At 40.8% G+C, this 21,805-nt stretch overlaps 1 protein-coding gene across 4 annotated transcripts in view; it reads left to right on the top strand.

Annotated features, from left to right (window-relative positions):
* myo9aa (myosin IXAa) overlaps positions 1-21,805 on the top strand; it is a 289,869-nt gene that overhangs the window by 45,792 nt on the left and 222,272 nt on the right. For all 4 annotated transcript variants that reach the window (XM_041178287.1, XM_041178288.1, XM_041178289.1 and 1 more), the window contains exon 2: positions 4,104-5,010. In XM_041178287.1, coding sequence (XP_041034221.1) covers positions 4,168-5,010 — 843 coding nt within the window. In that variant the 5' untranslated portion in view covers positions 4,104-4,167. The remainder of the gene's footprint in view (positions 1-4,103; positions 5,011-21,805) is intronic.

Raw genomic sequence — 21,805 nt, 5'->3', positions numbered from 1 at the left:
GAAGTTTTGTTATTGACAATATATTGAGCTAGAACAATCCGGGAAATTGTGATGGTTGTGCTGGGAGGGGAGGCGATGGCATAGTGGTATTGTCGCTGGACTAGTAATCCAGACTAGTGCCCTGGGGCCAGGTTCGAATGATGGTAGAATTTGAATTCAATAAAAAATCTGGAATTAAAAGTCTAATGATGACTATGAAACTATTGTCAATTGTTGTAAAAACCCATTTGGTTCACTAATGTCCTGGAGGGAGAGAAATCTGCTGTCCTTACCTGGTCTGGCCTACATGTGACCCCATACCCACAGCAATGTGGTTGACTCTGAAATGTCCTAGCAAGTCACTCAGTTGTATCAAACCGCTACAAAGCTTCAAAAAAGGAATGAAACCAGATGGACCACCTGGCGTCGACCTAGGCACCGGCAATGACAATGGCAAACTCAGCCTTGTCAATCCTGCAAAGTCCTCCTTAATAACACCTGGGGAAAATTGGGTGAGCTTCTTACAGACTAGTCAAGCAACAGCCTGAAATAGTCATCCTCATAGAATCATATCTTACGGATAATGTCTCAGACACCATCACCATCCCTGGGTATGCACAGTGGTATATGGTCAGGAGGAAGTAGCCCTGGGAGTCTTCAACATCGACTCCAGACCCCATCAGGTCAAACGTGGGCAAGGCAACCCTCTGCTGATTACGATGTACTGGCCTCCCTCAGCTAAGGGTGGCAAGGGCGCAGAATGTACTCTGGGTGTGGGACTTCAATGTCCATTACCAAGAGTGGCTCAGCACTGCTACTGACCGAGCTGGCCGAGTCCTAAATGCCATAGCAGCTAGGTTGGGCCTGCGGCAGACGGTGAGGGAACCAACAAGAGGGAAAAACATACTTGACCTCATCCTCACCAACCTGCCTGCCGCAGATGAATCTGTCCATGACAGTATCAGTAGAAGTGACCATTGCACAGTTGTTGTGGAGATGAGTTTACAAACATTGTGTTTACCCTCCATTGTGCCCTGTAGCACTACTGCCCTGCTAAATGGGATAGATTTCGAACAAATCTAGCAACTCAAGACTGGGCATCCATGAGACTCTGTGGGCCATCAGCAGCTGCAGAATTGTATTCGAATATAATCTGTAAATTCATGGCCAAGCATATCCCTCACTCTACCATTTCCATCAAGCCAAGGGATCAACCCTGGTTCAATGAAGAGAGCATGTAGCACCGGGCATACCTAAAAATGAGGTGTCAACTTGGTGAAACTAAAGCACAGGACTACTTGCATGCCAAACAGCATAAGCAGCAAGTGATGAACAGAGCTAAGCAATTCCACAATCAACAGATCAGATCTAAGTTCTGCAGTCCTGCCACACCCAATAGTGAAAGATGGTGGGCAATTAAACAACTCGCTGGAGGAGGAGGCCCCACAAATATCCCCATCCTCAATGATGGGAGAGCCCAGCACATCTGTGCAAAAAACAAGGCTGAAGCATTTGCTACAATCTTCAACCAGAAGTGCCAAGTGGATGATCCATATCGGCCTTCTCTGGAGGTCCCCAGCATCACAGATGCCAGTCTTCAGCCAATTCAGTTCACTCCACATGATATCAAGAAATGGCTGAAGGTGTTAGATACTGCATAAGCTATGGGCCCTGACAATATTCCGGCAATAGTACTGTGCTCCAGAACTTGCCATGCCCCTAGCCAATCTACAACACTGGCATCTACCTGGCTATGTGGAAAATTGCCCGTTATGTCCTGTACAAAAAAAGCAGGACAAATCCAACCCAGAACAATTACCGCCCCATCTGTTTACTCTTGATCATCAGTAAGGTAATGGGAGGGGTCATCAACAGTGCTATGAAGTGGCACTTGCTTAGGAATAACCTGCGCACGAGTGCTCAGTTCAGGTTCTGTCAGGGCCACTCAGCTCCTGACCTCATTACAGCCTTGGTTCAAGCATGTACAAAAGTGTTGAACACCTGAGGTGAGGTGAGAGTGACTGCCCTTGACATCAAGTCTGCACTTGACTGAATGTGATATCAAGGAGTCCTAGGAAAACTGGAGTCAGTGGGAATTGTCGGGGGGGGGGGAACTCTCTGCTGGTTGGAGTCAAACCTTGCACAAAGGAAGATGATTGTGTTTGTTGGAGGTCAATCATCTCAGCTCCAGGACATGACTGCAGGAGTTCCTCAGGGTAGTGTCCTAGGCCCAACTATTTTCAGCTGCTTCAGTAATGACCGACCTTCCATCATAAGGTCAGAAGTGGAGATGTTTGCTGATGATTGCACAATGTTCAGCACCATCCATGGCTCCTTAGATACTGGAGCAGTCCATTTCCAAATGCAGCAAGACCTGGACAATATCCAGGCTTGGGCTGACAAGTGGCAAGTAGCATTTGCACAACACAAGTGCTGGGCAATGACCATCTCCAACAAGAGAGAATCCAACCATCACCCCTTCACTTTCAATGGCATTACCATCACTGAATCCCCCATTATCAACATTCTGGAGGCTACCATTGAGCAGAAACTAAACTGGAGTAGCCATATAAATACTATGGCTACAAGAGCAAGTCAGAGCCTCAGAATCCTGCGACAAGTAACTTACCTCCTGACTCTCCAAAGCCTGTCCACCACCAACAAGGCACGTCAGGAGTGTGATGGAATACTCCCCACTTGCCTGGATGAGCGAAGCTCCCACACACTCAAGGAACTTGATACCATCCAGGACAAAGCAGCCGGCTTAATTGGCACCACATTCACAAACATTCACTCCCTCCAGCACCGACGTACAGTAGCCGCAGTGTGCAACATCTACAAGATGCACTGCAGGAACTCACCAAGGCTCTTTGGACAGCACCTTCCAAACCCATGACCACTACCACCTAGAAGCACAAGGGCAGTAGACAGATGGGAACACCACCACCTGGAAGTTCCCCTCCATGTCACTTACATTCCTGGCTTGGAAATATATCGCCGTTCCTTCACTGTTGCTGGGTCAAAATCCTGGAATTCCCTTTCTAACAGCAGTGTGGGTGTACCTACACCACATGGACTGCAGCAGTTCAAGAAAGCACCTCACCACCACCTTCTCAAGGGCAACTAGGGATGACAAATAAATACTGGCCCAGCCAGCGAAGCCCACACCCTGTGAATGAATAAAAATTTTTTTTTGAAGAGATGAGTATTATGCCTTTTTAAAGCATATTTGATTTTCTGAAAATATGTTAACTAATGTGCTAAATAATCTGATGCTTACTATTGATTTTCTTAACATTTTTGTTTATTGTGCATTTACTGATATTTTTGGGATAGCTGCCTTGGTTAAGATAGTGATTCTAACAGTATCTTAAAGCAAACTAAATGTGTACAGCTGAACCCTCTGGGAATGCAACTTTGTTAATCATGTTCTCCATGCATTGGGGTTAGCCCTGTATCTCCAATATTATCAAGGATCTGAGCCAATAGATCCAATAAGCATTGGTGGTATCCAGCTTTAAAAATGACACAAGTAAGTTTGACCTAATTAATTATCGGTCTCTTGTCGGAGGGATAGTCTAAAGACAGTGTATCGAACTATCTGACATGACTTATGGTGGTGTGTTATGAATCACTCTGGGAGTTCAAATTGCTATGGCAACATGCACTTTTACATTCACATTGTGATCTGAAGCTGTGGATAGTGACGGTAGAGGCTCCAGCTTTCTTTTCATCACCTGGCTGATGAGGGGTCTCTCCAGCTCTTGCCATTGGCGCGTGTTGGAAGGACTTTCAGGTTGATAATCTGCAACTGTCTGGCTACATCCTGAACACACTTCCTTGGCCATCAAGTCCTGGTGTGGGACTTCAATCTGAAGCTTCTAGCTCAAAGACAGGTACTCTATCCACTGTGCCACAAGACCTCCCTATAATTCACAGACACTTGAAAAGGACCACTGTAATTTGTGTAGTGATGTTATTTGGAAATCTGTATTCATGATATATGCAAAGATTTTCCTTTGTTACAACCCTGTGCTTACAGATTATTGGGCTGAGGTAATGCAATTTTGCGTGCCTAAATGCAGCTGAAAATTTGATTTCTGCTCCTGTTGATTTTGTTTCAGGTCTGATGTCATGAATCCTACTGTATGGATGTGCTATCGGTGCTGATGGCACAACTGATTCAATATGAATGTGCATGATGTTGGAGGAAGACGACGCTATGAAGATAATGAGTTTACATTACGGGTTTACCCGGGGAATATAGCAGAAGGCACCATTTACTGCCCTGTCACTGCAAGGAAAAACACCAGTGCAGCAGAAGTTATAGAAACTCTCATTTACAAATTGCAGCTAGAGAAGACAAAATGCTATGTCTTGGCAGAAGTGAAGGAGTTTGGTGGGGAGGAATGGATACTCAATCCAACCGATTGTCCAGTGCAGCGCATGATGCTTTGGCCACGCAGCGCCCTAGAAAATTGTTTCAGCAGCGAGGACTATCGGTTCTTGCTGCGAGAGAAAAACCTCGATGGCTCAATTCATTATAACAATCTGCAGTCATGGCTCAGAGTGACGGAGGAGCGAAGGAGGATGATGGAGCGGGGATTTTTGCCTCAGCCCCCGCAGAAAGACTACAATGACCTGTGCAATCTACCAGACTTGAATGAAAAAGCACTCCTGGACAACTTGCGCAGCAGGTTTAAACAAGAGAAAATCTACACCTATGTGGGAACGATTTTAATTGCCATAAATCCTTTCAAATTTCTTCCTATTTACAACCCCAAATATGTAAAAATGTACGATAATCACCATCTGGGAAAACTGGAGCCCCATATATATGCGATTGCTGATGTGGCATATCATGCCATGCTGCAACGCAAGAAGAACCAGTGTATCGTTATTTCAGGCGAGAGTGGTTCAGGAAAGACACAAAGTACAAATTTCCTTATCCATCATCTTACTGCTTTGAGCCAGAAGGGATTTGCGAGTGGAGTGGAGCAGATTATTCTTGGAGCAGGCCCTGTACTGGAGGTAAGATATGGTCGTGTTGTTTCCTGTTCAGGGAATTGAAAGAAAATCATTCTTAAGAATTAACAGATGGAATCAAGTGCTATTTCCAATACAGACAAAACTGTTTGACAAGCAAGTATTGTAATATGTTGTTTGTGAGGCAAGGAATACCATTCATCTGACCTGTTTAAAAATCTGAAACTAGTTCTTGTAATCACATCATAATCCATCAAAATAAACTGCATCACTAAATAATTGTTTTTAACTCTGCATTTTCTGCTGTAAATTTGCTAATAAACACATTTCATCAGATGGGATGATCTAGTCTATAACTATGCTGATTGCTTCTTTAAGACAACTGTGTCAAAGGTTTATGTGCGATGAGGGATTAAGCTACTCTTTACCTTTTTCTCCCCACATGCCTGGATCAGTGTAGTACTCCATTTAGAAACACGGATGAGAATTGTAGAATGTGTCTACAAGAAGTCATGATTAACAGCTCAACAATTTTTAGGACCAGCAAAAGGTTATCCCTCCCAGTAAATCCCTCTTTTTGACTCACTTCAATTATTGCTATCTATTTATCTAAAAACTAAATTTGTTTTTTCTCAGTACAGCAGAATTAACATCAGCATGAGGGAGGAACAAAAAATAGCCTCGTCATTTTATCTTATTATGATAAAACCTTATTTTTTCCCATCAGAAATGCTAATCACTTACCCATCACATCTCTCAATTCCTTCTCCTTCAAGAATGTATTTAATTGCATCTTGAATCCATTTACACCATTTAAATTACTGGTTGCATCACTGCCAACTCACTGCCTGCAATCTATGCCATTTAAGCTATGCTACCTGAATTAAAGTCAATTACGGTTCTGTTCAGACAACTTGAATAAAGGTTGTAAGGTAGAATGTCGCACCTTGCAGAAGGTGCTTGGATTAACTTAGATGTTCACAAGTTTTACAGATGGGGGTGATATGAGTAATCAGGGATATTGTTAAGGTTCAGTAGATTGAGAAATGGTGAAAAAAATCAAGAAGCTATGGTTAGATGATAAACCTGTAGATTGAAGGAGGCAAGGAGTTTCACAGTTGAGATCTTGGGAAGGAACGAGTTAAAGTGCATTGAGTGTTGATTCAGCTTTGCAAGGGCTCTAAAACACAAGAAGGCTTGACTAAGTTTTTCAGGAATTTTGAAAACTTCTGTTCTCCCTTAAATCAAAAGTAAAAGGCCTCTGAATTTGAATTTGGTTCTGCTTTTCTTAAAACGTAAATGATGTAATTGGCTTCTCTCAAATTTCAGTGAGCACGAGTGGTCCCTGTAGTAGGAAAAAGTTGTTTGAAAAATACATTCCCTAGATCAGTGTGTGTAAATTAAGTGTTAAACCCGAAGAACCGATTGTATCAGGACTGATCCCAAAGAGCACCATAAAATGTGCTACAAAGTCTGCAATTTTGGCAGAGGTTAAGGTTGCGAGCGAGAGGCACAACACTATGTGAAGTGAGACTAAACATACTGCTCATCACCAGATAATAATGGAAGTAAAATCTACGCAAAGATGTTTTGAAAAATATGCACATCTTATTGTTGATGCAAATGTACTTTTCCATTTACATACTGTGGAAGCTAACTTTTCTCAGCATCCTCCTCCTCTTGTCTACAGCCCCTCATGGACTTGGGCCTTTGGCCTAGCTTGCTGTGATGCAGAAAACTCATAAATTTTAAACCCCGAACCTGGTCAAATCTGATTTTCATATGTGCTAATGGAAGCTCTGCTTATTGCTGTCCTTTCCTTAAGGGCCTTATTACTTCAAGGGAGTTTGCAGGCAGATTTCATTCCTGATGAAGACATGGAAAGGCTGGTGTGGAAGCCCTGTCATGTAGACTTTTGGGGAAAATATTATTTTAGTCCTTTTGGAATGTATTTTCTATTAGCCTTGGTTTCAGATTTAATATTTTTAGGTCCTTATGCCAGTAAGAGTTTATGGCTCTTTTGACTTAATCAATAAATGCGGCATATAAATGTGGAGATCAAAAGGTGCCAAATCAATTATTGTCCTGTGCTAAATTAGCTAATTTGAGCCTGAATGTTTGTGGGGCTCAACAATTTACCCCAATGCCTCTGGTAGAAAGGGAGAAAAATAAACTCTTGCGCTGACCACAGTTTTGTAATCCCTACTGAAAAATTAATATATGGATTCTATAAAGTCACCGCCCCCCCCCCCCCACCGCGCCACACACACACACACACACACACACACACACCGAATATTGGCTGTTGGCGCCGAGATTTTGGAGAATGAACACCTTTTAAATATTAAGGTGCTGCTGGTGCCTATGAAATTGTGCTCCAGCATGAATCAGCACATTCAGGAACAGAAGAGGGGAGAAAATTTGCAAAGTTAAAATAAGAATACTAAAAACAAGTTTGTTAAAATACTGTGCTGTATGAGTTGAATTAATTAGGAGAAGCAGTAGTGGAGACATGAATGCATAATAGAAGCTTGGTTAATTTCTCCAGTTATAAAGCTGAGTAGCTCTTAATTTATCTGTTGCAAAACATAGTCCTTAGAATTATATGTGATGTATAATGATGGTTGTGTAGGTTACATTCTACAGCACCACCACCATACCAGGACATCCAAAGATTTTCAGTGCATCAATGTTATTTAAAAGTCGCTGCTGGGAAAATATTCTAAATACTCATCAGTGACCTATATATGGATACATTTATTTATTCCAAGTGTGTAGTCAAATAATTTCTTTCATTCCAATCTATAATCAGTTTAATAGTTTTATGCTGAGTAGATGCATGCTGTAAGTAATTAAAGATCATAAATATACTTTCCTTTTAATCATTTATATTGGACATCCCTATAATACCCTGCTGATGTTCCCTTGTCATGTCACTGAAAATCAATTTGCATCCACTGTTTTCATTCTCTGTTTTAGATAAATTTGAATCCCCTTCGAAGCATGCCTCCAATTGCATGCCTTCTTACCTTGTGAACTAATTGCTTATGAGTGTAGTAAAGAGCTCACAAGCTGAGCTCATAGGGAGGGGAAGGCAAGTTACCATTTAGCTCTTGCATGCCTCAGAACTTTGAGGCTTGGGAATAGGTTACATGTTTGTTGGATAATGGTTTGTGATGCATTATGCATGATCTGAGTATAAGGTGTTGATTATGGGGTTTTGTTGCACTGACTGAATTTGTGTTTTGGGGAAGACAAGTTTATTGATCTTTTATTATTTGTAGAACCCAAGGAGATGAATTAATTTTGTTACATTTATCATCAGAATCTTTTAAAACAATGTAACATCATTTCTAAAAGACTATTCATATATAAATGGAAAAAAAAATGCAAAACATTTTCAGGTCATTTGTATCCTATTAAACTAACAGTTTGTCATCTGTAGAATTCAGAAAGGTTTCTCATTTGGAATGCTGTTGGCTAACAATCTAATGTCATTAATTTTCAGCAAGGTTGTTAATTTCAAACTAGTTGGGTTAATAATATAGCTGAAGTGCTCTGCATTAGGAGCGATTGTTTGAACAATGTGATTTGATGGCAGCCTACTACTGATTAATCTGGGTATTGGAGGGTTCAAGTGCAGCTTTGGGAATGTGTTTTGTTAGCCTGCCAGCGCTGAAGGCCAACATATTGCTCTGAGTTCACATTTGCTGGACAGGTGGGAGCACGGCCAGTGTATTTAATGTCATGTTCAGTTTTATGGTTACCATTCTTCTGAACAGGAGGTTTTTGTATGTTTGGACAGTTCAAATTTCTTAATACCTGACTATAAAAAATATTGTGATCTAGTATCTCTGGTATTGTCTTGACTGATAATGGTCTGCTTTGTCAAGATAATTAGAAATGAACTAATTACAATTGCTATGTTTTGGGACATTTAGATCCAGAGTTATGCAGCACAGAAACAGGCCCTTTGGCCCATTGTGTCCGTGCTGGCCATCAAGAACCCATCTAGTCTTCCTCTCCACATGTCAGACCTGCTGAGTTTTTCCAGTAATTTTTATTTTTGTTTCAAATTCCAGCATCTGCAGTATTTTGATTTTACCCATCTAGTCTAATCCCATTTTCCAGTGTTTGGCCTGTAGCCCTGTATGCTATGGCGTTTGAAGTGCTCATCTAAATACTACTTCCATGAATGCTATCTGCCGACAGTATTTCACCCAATTGGCCAGTTTTCATGAGTTAATCTAGATTGTGCATGCTAAAAAAAAAACTTTGTTATGAACAGATTTACAGCCAAGCCTTGATCAGTCCCTGCCTGACATTCAAATGCATATTATGTGCAAGGGTCACTGGATAACTACCAGGTGTAGGAATCTTTATGGTTTCCACCCGCACAGCTCACCCCTCACCTTTCCCAAGGGCATTGAGGACAGTTGTAGTAACCAACCGCAGAAAACCTAGTCTTTTACATAGAATTATTCCAAGATTAGATTGGATATTGTGTTGAGCTGCTTTTAGTGAACACATACGTTTCAAGCAAAAACAAAATATTGTGGAATCTGGAAATCTGAAATAACAAATGCTGGAAAAACTAAGCAGCCCATGCAGCATCTGTGGAAACGAGAGTTAATGTTTCAGGTTGATCACCTTTCATCAGAACTGAAGAAAGATAGAAAAGTAAGAGGTTTAAGCCAGTGGAAGGGGTGAGGGGGTGGGAAGAACAAAGGAAAAGGTCTGTGATGGTGGTCGCAGACTTTCTCCTTTGTGCTCTCCCCCCACCCCCCCCACCCCTCCCCTTTCCATTGGCTTAAAAACTCTTCCATCAAAACTGAAGAAAGATGGAAATGTAAGGTCGTCGACCTGAAGCATTAACTCTGTTTCTCTCCATGGATGTTGTGTGGCCTGCTGAATTTTTCCAGCATTTCTTGTCCTTGTTACAGACTTCAAACACTTCTTTTGATCATAGCCAAATATCTGTTACTTAAGTTTGAGGGCTGCTGCATTATCCCAATTCTGGTGAAAAACTAAGATATCAGTGATTATTTCTTATTATCAATATAATAAAATGGTACAGAAATATTAATTTCCAAAATGAGTTGTCCATGTAGTAAATGAACACAATGTTGCTTGCATATTTTCGGTGGCAAGATAGCTCCTTTGTTTAAAAAGGGCATTTTTATCACAATTAGTTTTGTGAATTAAGTGTATTAATTGTGTACAGTCCTTAAACATTCAAACATATATGAACACCTAGCGTTATTTTTCCAAGGAGTAACATGAACTTTCTGCAATGTTTACCACTGAAATTGAAGTGTTTTGTATGAATTTGATTATTGCTGAGTATTTATGTATCTGGCACTGTCTCCATGTTTATGGATGATGGGATGGTGTTACCTGGGATCAAGCGTGCTGTTCCAGTACACTGTAGGAAAATTAAATGTAATTTGTGCAGGATAGAAGCTCCTAAAAACAGAGGCCCGAACAATACCCATCCACCACTACTCTCCACCGTCTGGCTAAACTTGTTCTCACACTGAACAATTTCTCCTTCAACTCCTCTCACTTCCTCCAAATAAAAGATGTGGTTATGGGCACCCGCATGGGCCCCAGTTATGCCTGTCTCTTTATCGGGTATGTGGAACATTCCTTGTTCCAGTCCTACTCTGGCCCCCTCCCACAACTCTTTCTCCGGTACCTCGATGATTGCTTTGGTGCTGCTTCATGCTCTTGTCTGGACCTGGAAAAATTCATTAATTTTGCTTCCAATTTCCACCCCTCCATCATTTTCACATGGTCCATCTCTGACACTTCCCTTCACCTCCTTGACCTTTCTGTCTCAATTTCTGCTGATAGACTGTCCACCAATATTCATTACAAGCCTACTGACTCCCACAGCTACCTTGACTACAGCTCCTCGCACCCCGCTTCCAGTAAGGACTCCATCCCATTCTCTCAGTTCCTTCACCTCCGTCGCATCTGTTCTGATGATGCTACCTTCAAAAACAGTTCCTCTGACATGTTCTCCTTCTTCCTTAACTGAGGTTTTCCACCCACAGTGGTTGACAGGGCCCTGAACCGTGTCCGGCCCATCTCCCGCGCAACCACCCTCACACCTTCCTCTCCCTCCCAGAACCATGATAGGGTCCCCCTTGTCCTCACTTATCATCCCACCAGCTTCCGCATTCAAAGGATCATCCTCTGCCATTTCTGCCAACTCCAGCATGATGCCACCACCAAACACATCTTCCCTTCACCCACCTTGGCGGCATTCCGCAGGGATCGTTCCCTCTGGGACACCCTGGTCCACTCCTCCATCACCCTCTACACCTCAACCCCCTCCCACGGCACCTTCCCATGCAACCTAAGAAGGTGCAACACCTGCCCCTTTACTTCCCCTCTCCTCACTGCCCAAGGGCCCAAACACTCCTTTCAAGTGAAGCAGCATTTCACTTGCACTTCCCTCCATTTAGTCTACTACATTCGCTGCTCCCAATGCGGTTTCCTCTACATTGGAGAGACCAAACGCAAACTGGGTGACCGCTTTGCGGAACACCTTCGGTCTGTCCGCATGACCCAGACCCCCCTGTCACTTGCCATTTCAAACCTCACCCTGCTCTCATGCCCACATGTCTGTCCTTGGCCTGCTGCATTGTTCCAGTGAAGCTCAACGCAAACTGGAGGAACAGCAGCTCATCTTCCGACTAGGCACTTTACAGCCTTCCGGACTGAATATTGAGTTCAACAATTTTAGATCATGATCTCTCTCCTCCATCCCCACCCCCTTTCTGATCCCCCTTTTTTCCAATAATTTATATAGATTTTTCTATTTTTCTTTTCCCACCTATTTCCATTATTTTTAAATGTATTTCCATCCATTGTTTTATCACTGCCTTTTAGTCTATTTCAATCCCTTCCCCCCACCCCACCCCCACTAGAGCTATCTGTACCATTATTATCACATTCCTTAGATAATATCACCACCTTCAACACCTTTGTCCTTTTGTCTATGACATCTTTTGGTTATCTCCACCTATCACTGGCCCTTTATCCAGCTCTACCTATCCTGCCCCCCCCCCCCCCCCCCCCCCCCCCTCCCCCCCTCCTTAAACCAGCTTATATTCCACCTCTCTTCTATTTTTCCTAGTTCTGTTGAAGAGTCATACAGACTTGAAACGTTAACTGTGTTCCTCTCCGTAGATGCTATCAGACCTGCTGAGTTTTTCCAGGTATTTTTGTTTTTGTTTTGGCTAATAAACAATTTGGTATGCTTCTAAGCCGTACAGGTGAGAAATTTGCAGAGTTGATCCGTATCTTAACATGAACAGTATTAACAGGACTAGACCAGAGAAGGGAAAATCGGCAAGAGCAGGTATTCAAAATTCTGTTCAAACTGTCTAATGACTCCTGCTGGATAGTAGAAAAGTTTGAATAATGGGTGAGGTCAGTGCCATCAATTTGGGAGGGGAATGCAATATATGTGATGATGCAATAAACTGCAGTCTTTCATGGTCTAGTGTGTTTTTTCAGTTTATTGGAACTGTTTAAAATTGCCCTTTGAATAGATCCATAAAAGAAGTAAAGACTTATATTTATATAGTGCCTTTCACAACCAATGTACGTCACAAAGTGCCTTATAGCCATTGAAGTACTTTTGTAGTCACTATTGTAACGTAGGAAATGTGGCAGCCAGCCCCATAAACGATAGTGTTATAATAACCAGATGACCTTTTGTTTTTTTTGTGATGTTGATTTGGGGATAACGCCCTGACTCCTCTTTGCAATAGTGCCATAATATCTTTCATGTCTACCTGGGAGAGCAAATGGGGCCTCAGTTTAATGTTTCACCCGAAAGATGCCACTTCTAACACCTCAGTATTCCTTATTCCTGCCCTGCAATGTCAGCCTTGATTTTTGTGCTCGATTCCTTGAATCCAGAACCTTCTGACTCAGAGCAAGAGTGCTACCAACTAAGCTACAGCTGACTGCATAAATAATAGCGAGGAACAGCAAAATTTACTGAGAAAGAAGAAAGTCCTTCTCTCCCTGCACACTGATATCAATGCCCATTAACTAGAAAAAAGTTAAAATAATTGATTTTCAAAAGTTTTGCAGAACTTTCTAAATTAATAATTATCAGAATAATTCCTGCTAAAATAGTATGGTTGTTTTAAGAGCTCAGTAGTGACAGATTAGCTGTATTATCAATGCATTGAAGCAGGAATTCACGTGTACCAATTAAATCATTGGCTGATTGTTTAATTATACAAAGAGCAGTAGGAAATTAGCATTACGTCGATGATACAAACATTTTTTTTTAAGGGCCGCTTTGCCAAGCACCACTTTGCTCAAGGGCAATTTTTGCTAATTATTGCAGGCATTGATGTGCTGAGTTCTATTTTTGATGAGTTCCTCATTTCAAGTGTTACCACCTTGGATAGGTGCTGAGGCTAAGCATTTCGTTAAAGGAAGGTGAAAATAAATCAAAATGATAAAATTATTAGCCCTCTAACACCAGTAAGGACCTTTTTATTTGTTCTTTGGGATGATGGGATAGCCTCATCTCATGAATAGGATATCCTGTTGAATTTTCTCTGGATAGCAAGGGGAGAGCCCTGATGTAATTTCACTGCCAAGCTATATCTAGATGTACTGAAGAAGCTCTTAGAGCACTGCATGTGCATGAATCACGACTGCTGTCACACTTCATGATAGTTCATTTATACAAGCGAACAGACAACAGTTTAAATCTAGTAAGCAGAGGTGACAGTTGATGGTTCAAATTGAGCTGACAGTATGAAGGCAGTGCCTGTACTGTACCACTTATAATAGCTAAAATATTGAACTGAATGGAAATCATTTCCTTCCTTTGAACACAAAAAAACTTAAACCATGCGTTCACTCAAGCTGGTACATTTGCCTTTTTACAGGCTACAGAAGGGATGTGGGATATAAGGGCAGGGCATATTAGCCTCCACTTGACCTTGGCTTAATGAAGGAAAAATCAGCAAGGATTCATGCTCCAAATCACTGTCTAGCAATGCTAGCTGGAATTGTGTGTGTTTCAGCATTGGTTGAAGGTGGAATCAGACTCAGGTGCAATGGGAAAATTTGAATTTTGAACCAAGCCATATGAACACTTGGATGTTCCTAAAAGTAGTAAACCATTAATAATTGTACAGTTTTCTCCAAAATGTAACCTTCTCAGTGCAAAAAATGGTGGCAATTACATAGTTTCTGGTCACAAACATTAGGTCTGTTTCAGCCATTTGTGTCCTTGAGGGTGAAATTTAATAACTGAAAGCATTTCAGTTATGGGTGGAAAGCATGTGCACTGAGATGACTGGCCTTTAACTATTTATTACCATGCATTGATGTGAAGGATGGATGAGACTAGATGAGCATTTCACTCTTGATTTGACCTTTTACCAGTCTTTGGCATGCTAGAACCTGATGTGCTTTCTTTCCATTATTGTGATGTACGTGGGACACAAAGACAGTCAGTTCTATACAGTGTATGGGATGGAGCTGTGTTAAATTTTGCTTTTTTTGTTAAATGTTTAGATGTGTTTTAGGAAGCAGTGTTTGCTACAAAAGGATATTATCCTGTACAACTGAGTTTCATTTTGTGGTCTCATTAGTTTAGTTGCAAGCTTTAGTTGGTGATAATCATAGTGTGGTCTCAAGGCACCTAAAGGCTCCTGCTTCCATTCATTCAGTTCATTTCTGGGATGCAGTGCTGGATCTTCTCTGTTGCTCTCCAGCAAAAGGAAGCAAGTGAAACTTTTGACTTGAGATTTAAGGTTTTAATGCAATTGCCAGCCCTCTAACATGTTTGCCCTTCCATGGGGAAGCACATGACCCCTGTTTGACGGAACATCATTTGATAGTAATTGATTCTTGGGATATGGGCTGTTTTTAGTCTAGTTGGCACTTGCATTTTAGGGTGGAAAGACAGTTTTACACCTTTTTTTTGGAAGAAGTAGGGGAAGTGTTTTTGGAGATGTATTACCTTGATGTGGGTAACAAAAGGTAGTGAACTTATTGCAGCAGCTTTGTGATCCTGAACGACTATTGATGTGATTTTTATAACTTCTGCCTAAAAAGACTGATTGCAAATTTTTATCCAGCAAATGCAAAGAAATAACTTTCATTTTAAACAACTGCTTATAGCATCTCTGAAAATACATCTCAATGACTCATATACAATTAATTATTGTGATATGCAGTCACTGTTACGCAGCTGAACACAACAGCCATTTTGTGTACAGCAAGGCCTCGAGAAGAAATTAAAAGAATCAGTGTTCTACTTATTTTGGGTGACGGAGGAAGGAATCTTGAATGAGCTTTGGTTTAATATTTTTGTTGAGGGAAAGGCCTCTGACAATTCAACAGTCTGTCAGTGCTCCACTGAAGTGTTTACCTGGATTGTGAGATCAAATCATGGATTGGGACATGAGCAACTTCCTGAATTAGAGGTGTGAGTACTACCAGCTCAGCCACTTTGGGGTGTAGTTAGGTGCCTTCAAGCCACAATCCTTCCAATGTTCACTTGATTGAGGTAAATTTATGGACCTAATTTGGAATGTGACAATTTCAGTGTATTTTGAATTTTTCTATTGTGTAATTATTTTTACACCGCATCCAGGACTTCTACACACTGATTCATTTAATGCATTTGGCATGGCGATGAGTTTTGAATTTCTTTGGTCCATTTAATTCTGTGATTTCTAATCATTTATATGAAAATGCAAAAATAGGGAAATTGTGTATGGCAGAAAGGTAATGGAGAGCCTGGACTTAAAACAGAGGAATGTTTAGAGGGAGTACTTTCCACTTGTAGTTGTTGGTGATGGGCTTCCAGGGTAGTCCTAACTGCCAGCTCCATTAAAATGAAGAGAGTTGTTCCAGAGGCATGCAATTCCTCTTTTTAACCAATGGCTTGACAGAAGGAGACTGAAAATGGCTAGTCTCCATAAAGCAGCAAAATTAACATTGTTACTCTTAAAATTTCTTGGAACATTATTAAAGATTTTTTATGGGTGCTTAATGGATATTTTTCCCACCAAAGGTTAATGTACTGAAAAATTAAGTTGAAGCCTATGAATATTACGTTGTTGCAGTCTGACCTTTTATTTTAATAGTATATGCAACCCATTGAATGCTCTTCAACTTCAAGTCTATTTGGCTGACTGAAATCCATATTCTTGGTTTTTACAGTTCTTAGTTGTTTTAAGAAGCTGAAGCATTTATTTATCGTGTGTAGTTTGTTTTGAAGTTCTGAGTAGCTTGAATAACATTTTTAATGTTTCAGTTAAAAGTGGAAGTCATTTTTTTCTGTCCTGAGTTGTATATGTTATCAGAAATGATTCATTTTTGCAATAGGTTATACTTTCAACTTATAATGCAGCTCATTATTTGGTTCTTAAATATTGCCTTCAAATTTCCCCCTTTATATTTCTTTTGAAGATAGCAATTCATTCTCTGATGAGAACATGGTCTCCACCTCCCACACTCAAGTAAGAATCTGTAATCCCTAGTCATGTGTGTATTGGGGCAGAGTTTGGTGGGTGGTACTAGTTTACCTTAATTGCTAATAACTGTATCATAGAACAACTAATTTTAGGAAAGAGAAGCATAACTGCAAAACTTGGGATAAGAAATAGAAGAAAGAAATAAAGTATGACTATGATTTAGAGTCATGATGTAAACATGGTGAGGTGGATAATAATTGAAGTACGTATTTACAGTAGTAATAGATATTTTGGAGGAAAGGGAATAGAATGCTTTAACAGTCACTGGAACGAGTCTTAATGTTACAGACTGAAGATCATGCAACACTACCATCATACGATCAACATGATGACCTTTCATTTAACCGCCTTAGCAGGTTAGAGTCAATTACTGTTGCCTGGGAAATAATAGCTAAGGGTCAAAAGCAAATTGTGCATGTAAACAACAACAATAAGTGCCTTTAACATAGTCTAATATCCCAGGGCAATTTACAGGGGCATGACAAAGATTTGGCACCAGGCCACGTAACGAGATATTAGGGCAGATGTCAAAAGACTTGGCCAAGTTGTTGGATTTTAAGGAGCAACTTAAAGGAGGGAGAAGTAGAGACAGAGGTTTTGAGAAGGAACTCCAGAGCTTAGGGCCCAGGCAGCTGAAGGCATGACCACCAATCTTGCAATGAATAATATTGAAGATGCTTAAGAGGCCAGACTTAGAGGAGCAGCATTTTAATTTTTTTCTGTGTTGCTGTTTCCAGCTGAGGTTCTAATTCATGAAAATTGCATCATTGAAACTGGAGTTTAATGGTAGATCTTATTCTTTGAAAATTATGTTGCCTTTGGATAATACATTTGGATATATATAATGTCAGGTTGTTGGAGTGATGGGAATAATTTGAGAAAGTGAATTGAATATCTTGCTAGAAGCATATATGCACATCACAGCCTTTAGTTTGTGCTACTTTCCTAAAGTTATTGTGCACCAAATATACCTAATGAATATACTACTCCATAATGATTAATAAATCATAACTTCAGCTATTTAAAATGCTTTTGACAGTTCTTGGAAAATGTTTATTATAAGTATCTAAGTCTGCATATCTTGCATCCCTACAGAAACCTCAGCATGTCAGAAGGGTATTATTGTACTGTTTCCAGATTTGTGCTTCATTCTCATTTCTCATTAGCTGCTTCTCTGTTGTTACTCTGAATAGTTCAGCTCTGTCTCCAGGTGACTGTTTGTTTATATCCTCACTATCACTGAGAGCCTTTTCACATTCTGGGTGATTTATTTGAAGCGTTGCTTGTTTTGTAAACTTAAGTGTTTACAATCCAGAAGTTCTGTTTCTGAGAAATGGTTTCCTGCTTTTCTTTTTCAGTACTGCATTGATGTTTATATTCAGCTACAGATTAAGTATAGACTTATGTCATGACTGGAAAAATTATTGAATTTGGTTACTTCAGCAGAGTAAGGGACGAAACTGGATAGATTTTTAAAAAATGATCTTTTTTGCTTGCTTTCTTGCTTTCTTTCAGTTGAGTCAGGGTAAACTCACTCTCAGCTGCGGGAGCTGAGTAGTTAATTAGCTAACTGGTTGAATCTGGTTACTGTAGCCCCAGTTCAATTTACTATAAATTCAGGGCTCTATAGTGCAGCCTTGGAAAACGGAGTACAGCTGACGAACTGAGTGAAGACTTGGAATTTGGTGAGAGGGGAGTTGGGCAAAGAATTGTTCATTTCTCCTTTCTATCTTTCTCACCCCATATAAATTGGTTCTTGCTCTACTACAGGAAAAGGAGCTAGCTCTTTGGTGAGTATCTGGTAAGTGGGAAGGTCGATTCTATCCCTAAAGTTTAAAATATTACAAAAATTGGTGATAAAGTTAAAGGAATATGAGAAAGCAACATAAAAGTGATTAATATAATTAAGTAATTATATAAAACACCTTGAGGATGCAGGACAGGTGATGTGTCAAGGCTGCAGCATGTGGGAGCTCCTGAATAACATTATGATCCAGGACAAACACGTCAGCAGTGTTTGCGGCCTGAGGAACTTCGGCTGCGAGTCATTGAGCTGGAGGCTGAGCTGCAGACTCTGTGACACATCAGGGAGGGAGAAAAGTTACCTGCATGCTTTGTACCAGGAGGCAGTCAGATCGCTTAGGATAGGGTCTCCTTCACTTTTCTCTGTAGCAAAGAGCAAGAGTCCAGACAGCTGTGTTGCCTGCTCGGTGTCATGGGGAAAGAAGTTCTGTGTAGAGAGTATGAGGAGCTATGCACTAAATTGAAAAGCAGAACCTCAAAAGGTTATAATCTCTGGATTATTACCTGAGCCATCTGCAAATTGGCATAAGGTACGTAAAATTAGAGAGATGAATATGTGGCTTAAAGACTGGCATAGGAGAAGTGGGTTCTGGTTTGTGGGGCACTGGCACCAGTACTGGGGAAATTGGGGGCTGTACCATTGGGATGGTCTACACCTGAACCATGCTCGGACCAGTGTTCTTTCGAACTGCATAACTAGGGAGATAGGTAGGATTTTTAAGTAAATAATTGGGAGCAAGGGATAAAATGTGGAAAAATGTGGTATATCAAAGATTAGAGATAAAATGTAAGATGAGAAATGAGGGTTGGAGAATGGCAGGAAGGGACAAAGAAAAAACCTAAGAGTGCACCAAGAATCAAGACCAGATGTCACAAATTAACATAAGACTAATCTAAAGGCTTAGTATCTGGATGTATGTAGCATTCATAACTAAGTAAACGAATTGATAGCGTATTTTGAAGTAAATAAACATGATCTGATGGCCATTACGGAGATCTGGCTGCAAGATGACTAGGATTGGGTCCTGAATATTGAGGGGTATATGACATTCAAGAAGAATAGGAAGTTAGGTAAAGGTTGAGGGGTAGCACTGTTAACCAAGGATGCCAAGGATGGCATTTGGGCAGTAGTTAGAAATGATCTTGGTTCAGGAGATCAGGATGTAGAATGGAGATGAGGACTAGTAAAGAAAGAAGTCACTCGTGGGAGTGGCCTACAGGCCTCCTAACAGTAACCACAATTTAGGGCAAAGTATACAAGAGAAAATATTGGGTGCTTGTGATAAAGGAATGGCAATAATCATGGCTGACTTTAATCTACATATAAACTGGAAAAATCAGATTGGCAGTCGTAAGCTGAACAAGTTCATAGAATGCTTTTGCGATGTTTTCTTAGAACAGCTATAGGGGATATATATATAAAAAAAATCCAGTAATAGCTGTAAATTGGGAGGTGGAGTGGAGAGAGGAACTTGGTGAAAGTACAATCGCCAGGGAAGCGGTACTGAGCAACCTGATGGAGCTGTGAACTGACAAGTCTCCATGCCCTGATGAACTTGATCCGAGGGTCTTAAAAGAGGTGGCTAATGAACTAGTACGTGCTTTGGGGTTAATTTTCCAAAATTCCCCAGATTCTGGAAAGATTCCATTAGAATGGAAAGTAGCAAATGTAACCCCTCTGTTCAAGAAGGGAGGGAGACAGAAAACAGGAAACTTTTGGCCAGTTAGCTTGATGTCTCTTGTGGGGAAGGTGTTAATTGATCATTAAAGAGGTTATAGCTGGGCACTTAGAAAAACTCAAGGTAATTGGGAAGAGTCAGCATGGTTTTATTAGAGGGAAATCATGTCTAACCAATTGATTAGAGTTCTTTGAAGAGCAATTAGGGATGAGCAATAAATGCTGGCCCAGCCAGTGACGCCCATATCCCGTAAGTGAATTTTAAAAAGTAATGTGCAGTGGATAGAGGGGAGCCTGTAAACATGCTGTAACTCTTTCGAGTACAAACCCGTTTCCATCTGTTTCAGATGAAGTTACATTGTTTCATAGTTTATCATTGTGAGATTTGAACGCTTGATACTCTTTTTGAGTAAACCTGTTTCCATCTGTTTCAGATGAAGTTACATTGTTTCATAGTTTGCCATTGTGAGATTTGAACTCTTGATCTTGGGGTTACAAACCCAGTACCATAACCACTTGGCTATTTAGGCCAAGCGTAAACATGCTGTACTTGGATTTACAGAAAGCATCTAATAAGATGCATCATCAAAGGTTATTGCAGAAAATAAAAGTTCACAGTGTAGCCGATAACACAACATGGATAGAAGAGGCTGTCAGAAAACAGAGTAGGCATAAATAGGTCTTTGTCTGATTGGCAGGATGTGACGAGTGTCCGCAGGGGTCTGTGCTGGGGCCTCAACTTTTTACAATTTACATCAATGACTTAGATGAGGGGAACAAAGGCATTGTAGCTAAATTTGCAAACGACACAAAGATAGGTAGGAAGGTACGTTGTGATGAAGACATAAGGAGTTTGCAGGTGGATGTAGATAAGTTGAAGTGAGAGTGAACCAAAATCTGGCAGGTGGAGTATAATGTGAAGTTGCTCACTTTGATAGAATAAAAAAGCAGAGTATTATTTAAGTGGAGATTGACTGCAAACCTACTGGAGGAGAACAGGAGATTGTTAACTGACACAACAGTAGTTTGAGACCAAAGCAAAAAAGACATGTATGAGACCAGTGAATAGTTGAAAGAGTTTATCCATGTTTGAGGTGGGGTGGAGAGAGGCCTGGAAAAGTGCAGTAGGCTCCAGGAGTCTGCTGGAACCCTTTGAGGACGTAACCAGCAGAATAGATAAGGGAGAATCAGTGGATGTGGGACATTTGGATTTTCAAAAAGCTTTTCATAATGTTCCACATAAGAGGTTAGTGTGTAAAATTAAATCACATGGGATTGGGCGTGATATATTGGCATGGATTGAGAATTAGTTGGCAGACAGGAAACGGAGAGTGGGAATGGATGAATATTTTTCAGAGTAGCAGGTGGGGACTGGTGGGTTGCCACAGGGATCGGTGCTTGGGCTCCAGCTATTCATGATGTATATTGATGATTTGGATGAGGGACCAAAATTTAATATTTCCAATTTTGCTGACAGCACAAAACTTGGTGGGAACATGAACAATTATGGGTGTTAGGAGGCTTCAAGGCGATTTAGACAAGTTGAGTGAGTGGCAAATACATGGCAGGTACAGTATAACGTGGATAAGTGTAAAGTTATCCACTTTGGTAGGAAAAACAGAATGGCAGAGTATTGTTTAAATGGTGATAAATTGGGAAATGTTGATGTCCTTGTACACCAATCACTGAATGTAAGCAAAACCAGAATTACCTGGAAAAACTCAGCAGGTCTGGCAGCATCGGCGGAGAAGAAAAGAGTTGACGTTTCGAGTCCTCATGACCCTTCGACAGAACTGTTCTGTTGAAGGGTCATGAGGACTCGAAA

The sequence above is a fragment of the Carcharodon carcharias genome, chromosome 32, assembly GCF_017639515.1.
Source record: "Carcharodon carcharias isolate sCarCar2 chromosome 32, sCarCar2.pri, whole genome shotgun sequence".
Classification (NCBI taxonomy): Eukaryota; Metazoa; Chordata; class Chondrichthyes; order Lamniformes; family Lamnidae; genus Carcharodon; species Carcharodon carcharias.
Note: the sequence above shows the minus strand (reverse complement) of the source record. Positions and strands in the feature narration are given on the sequence as shown.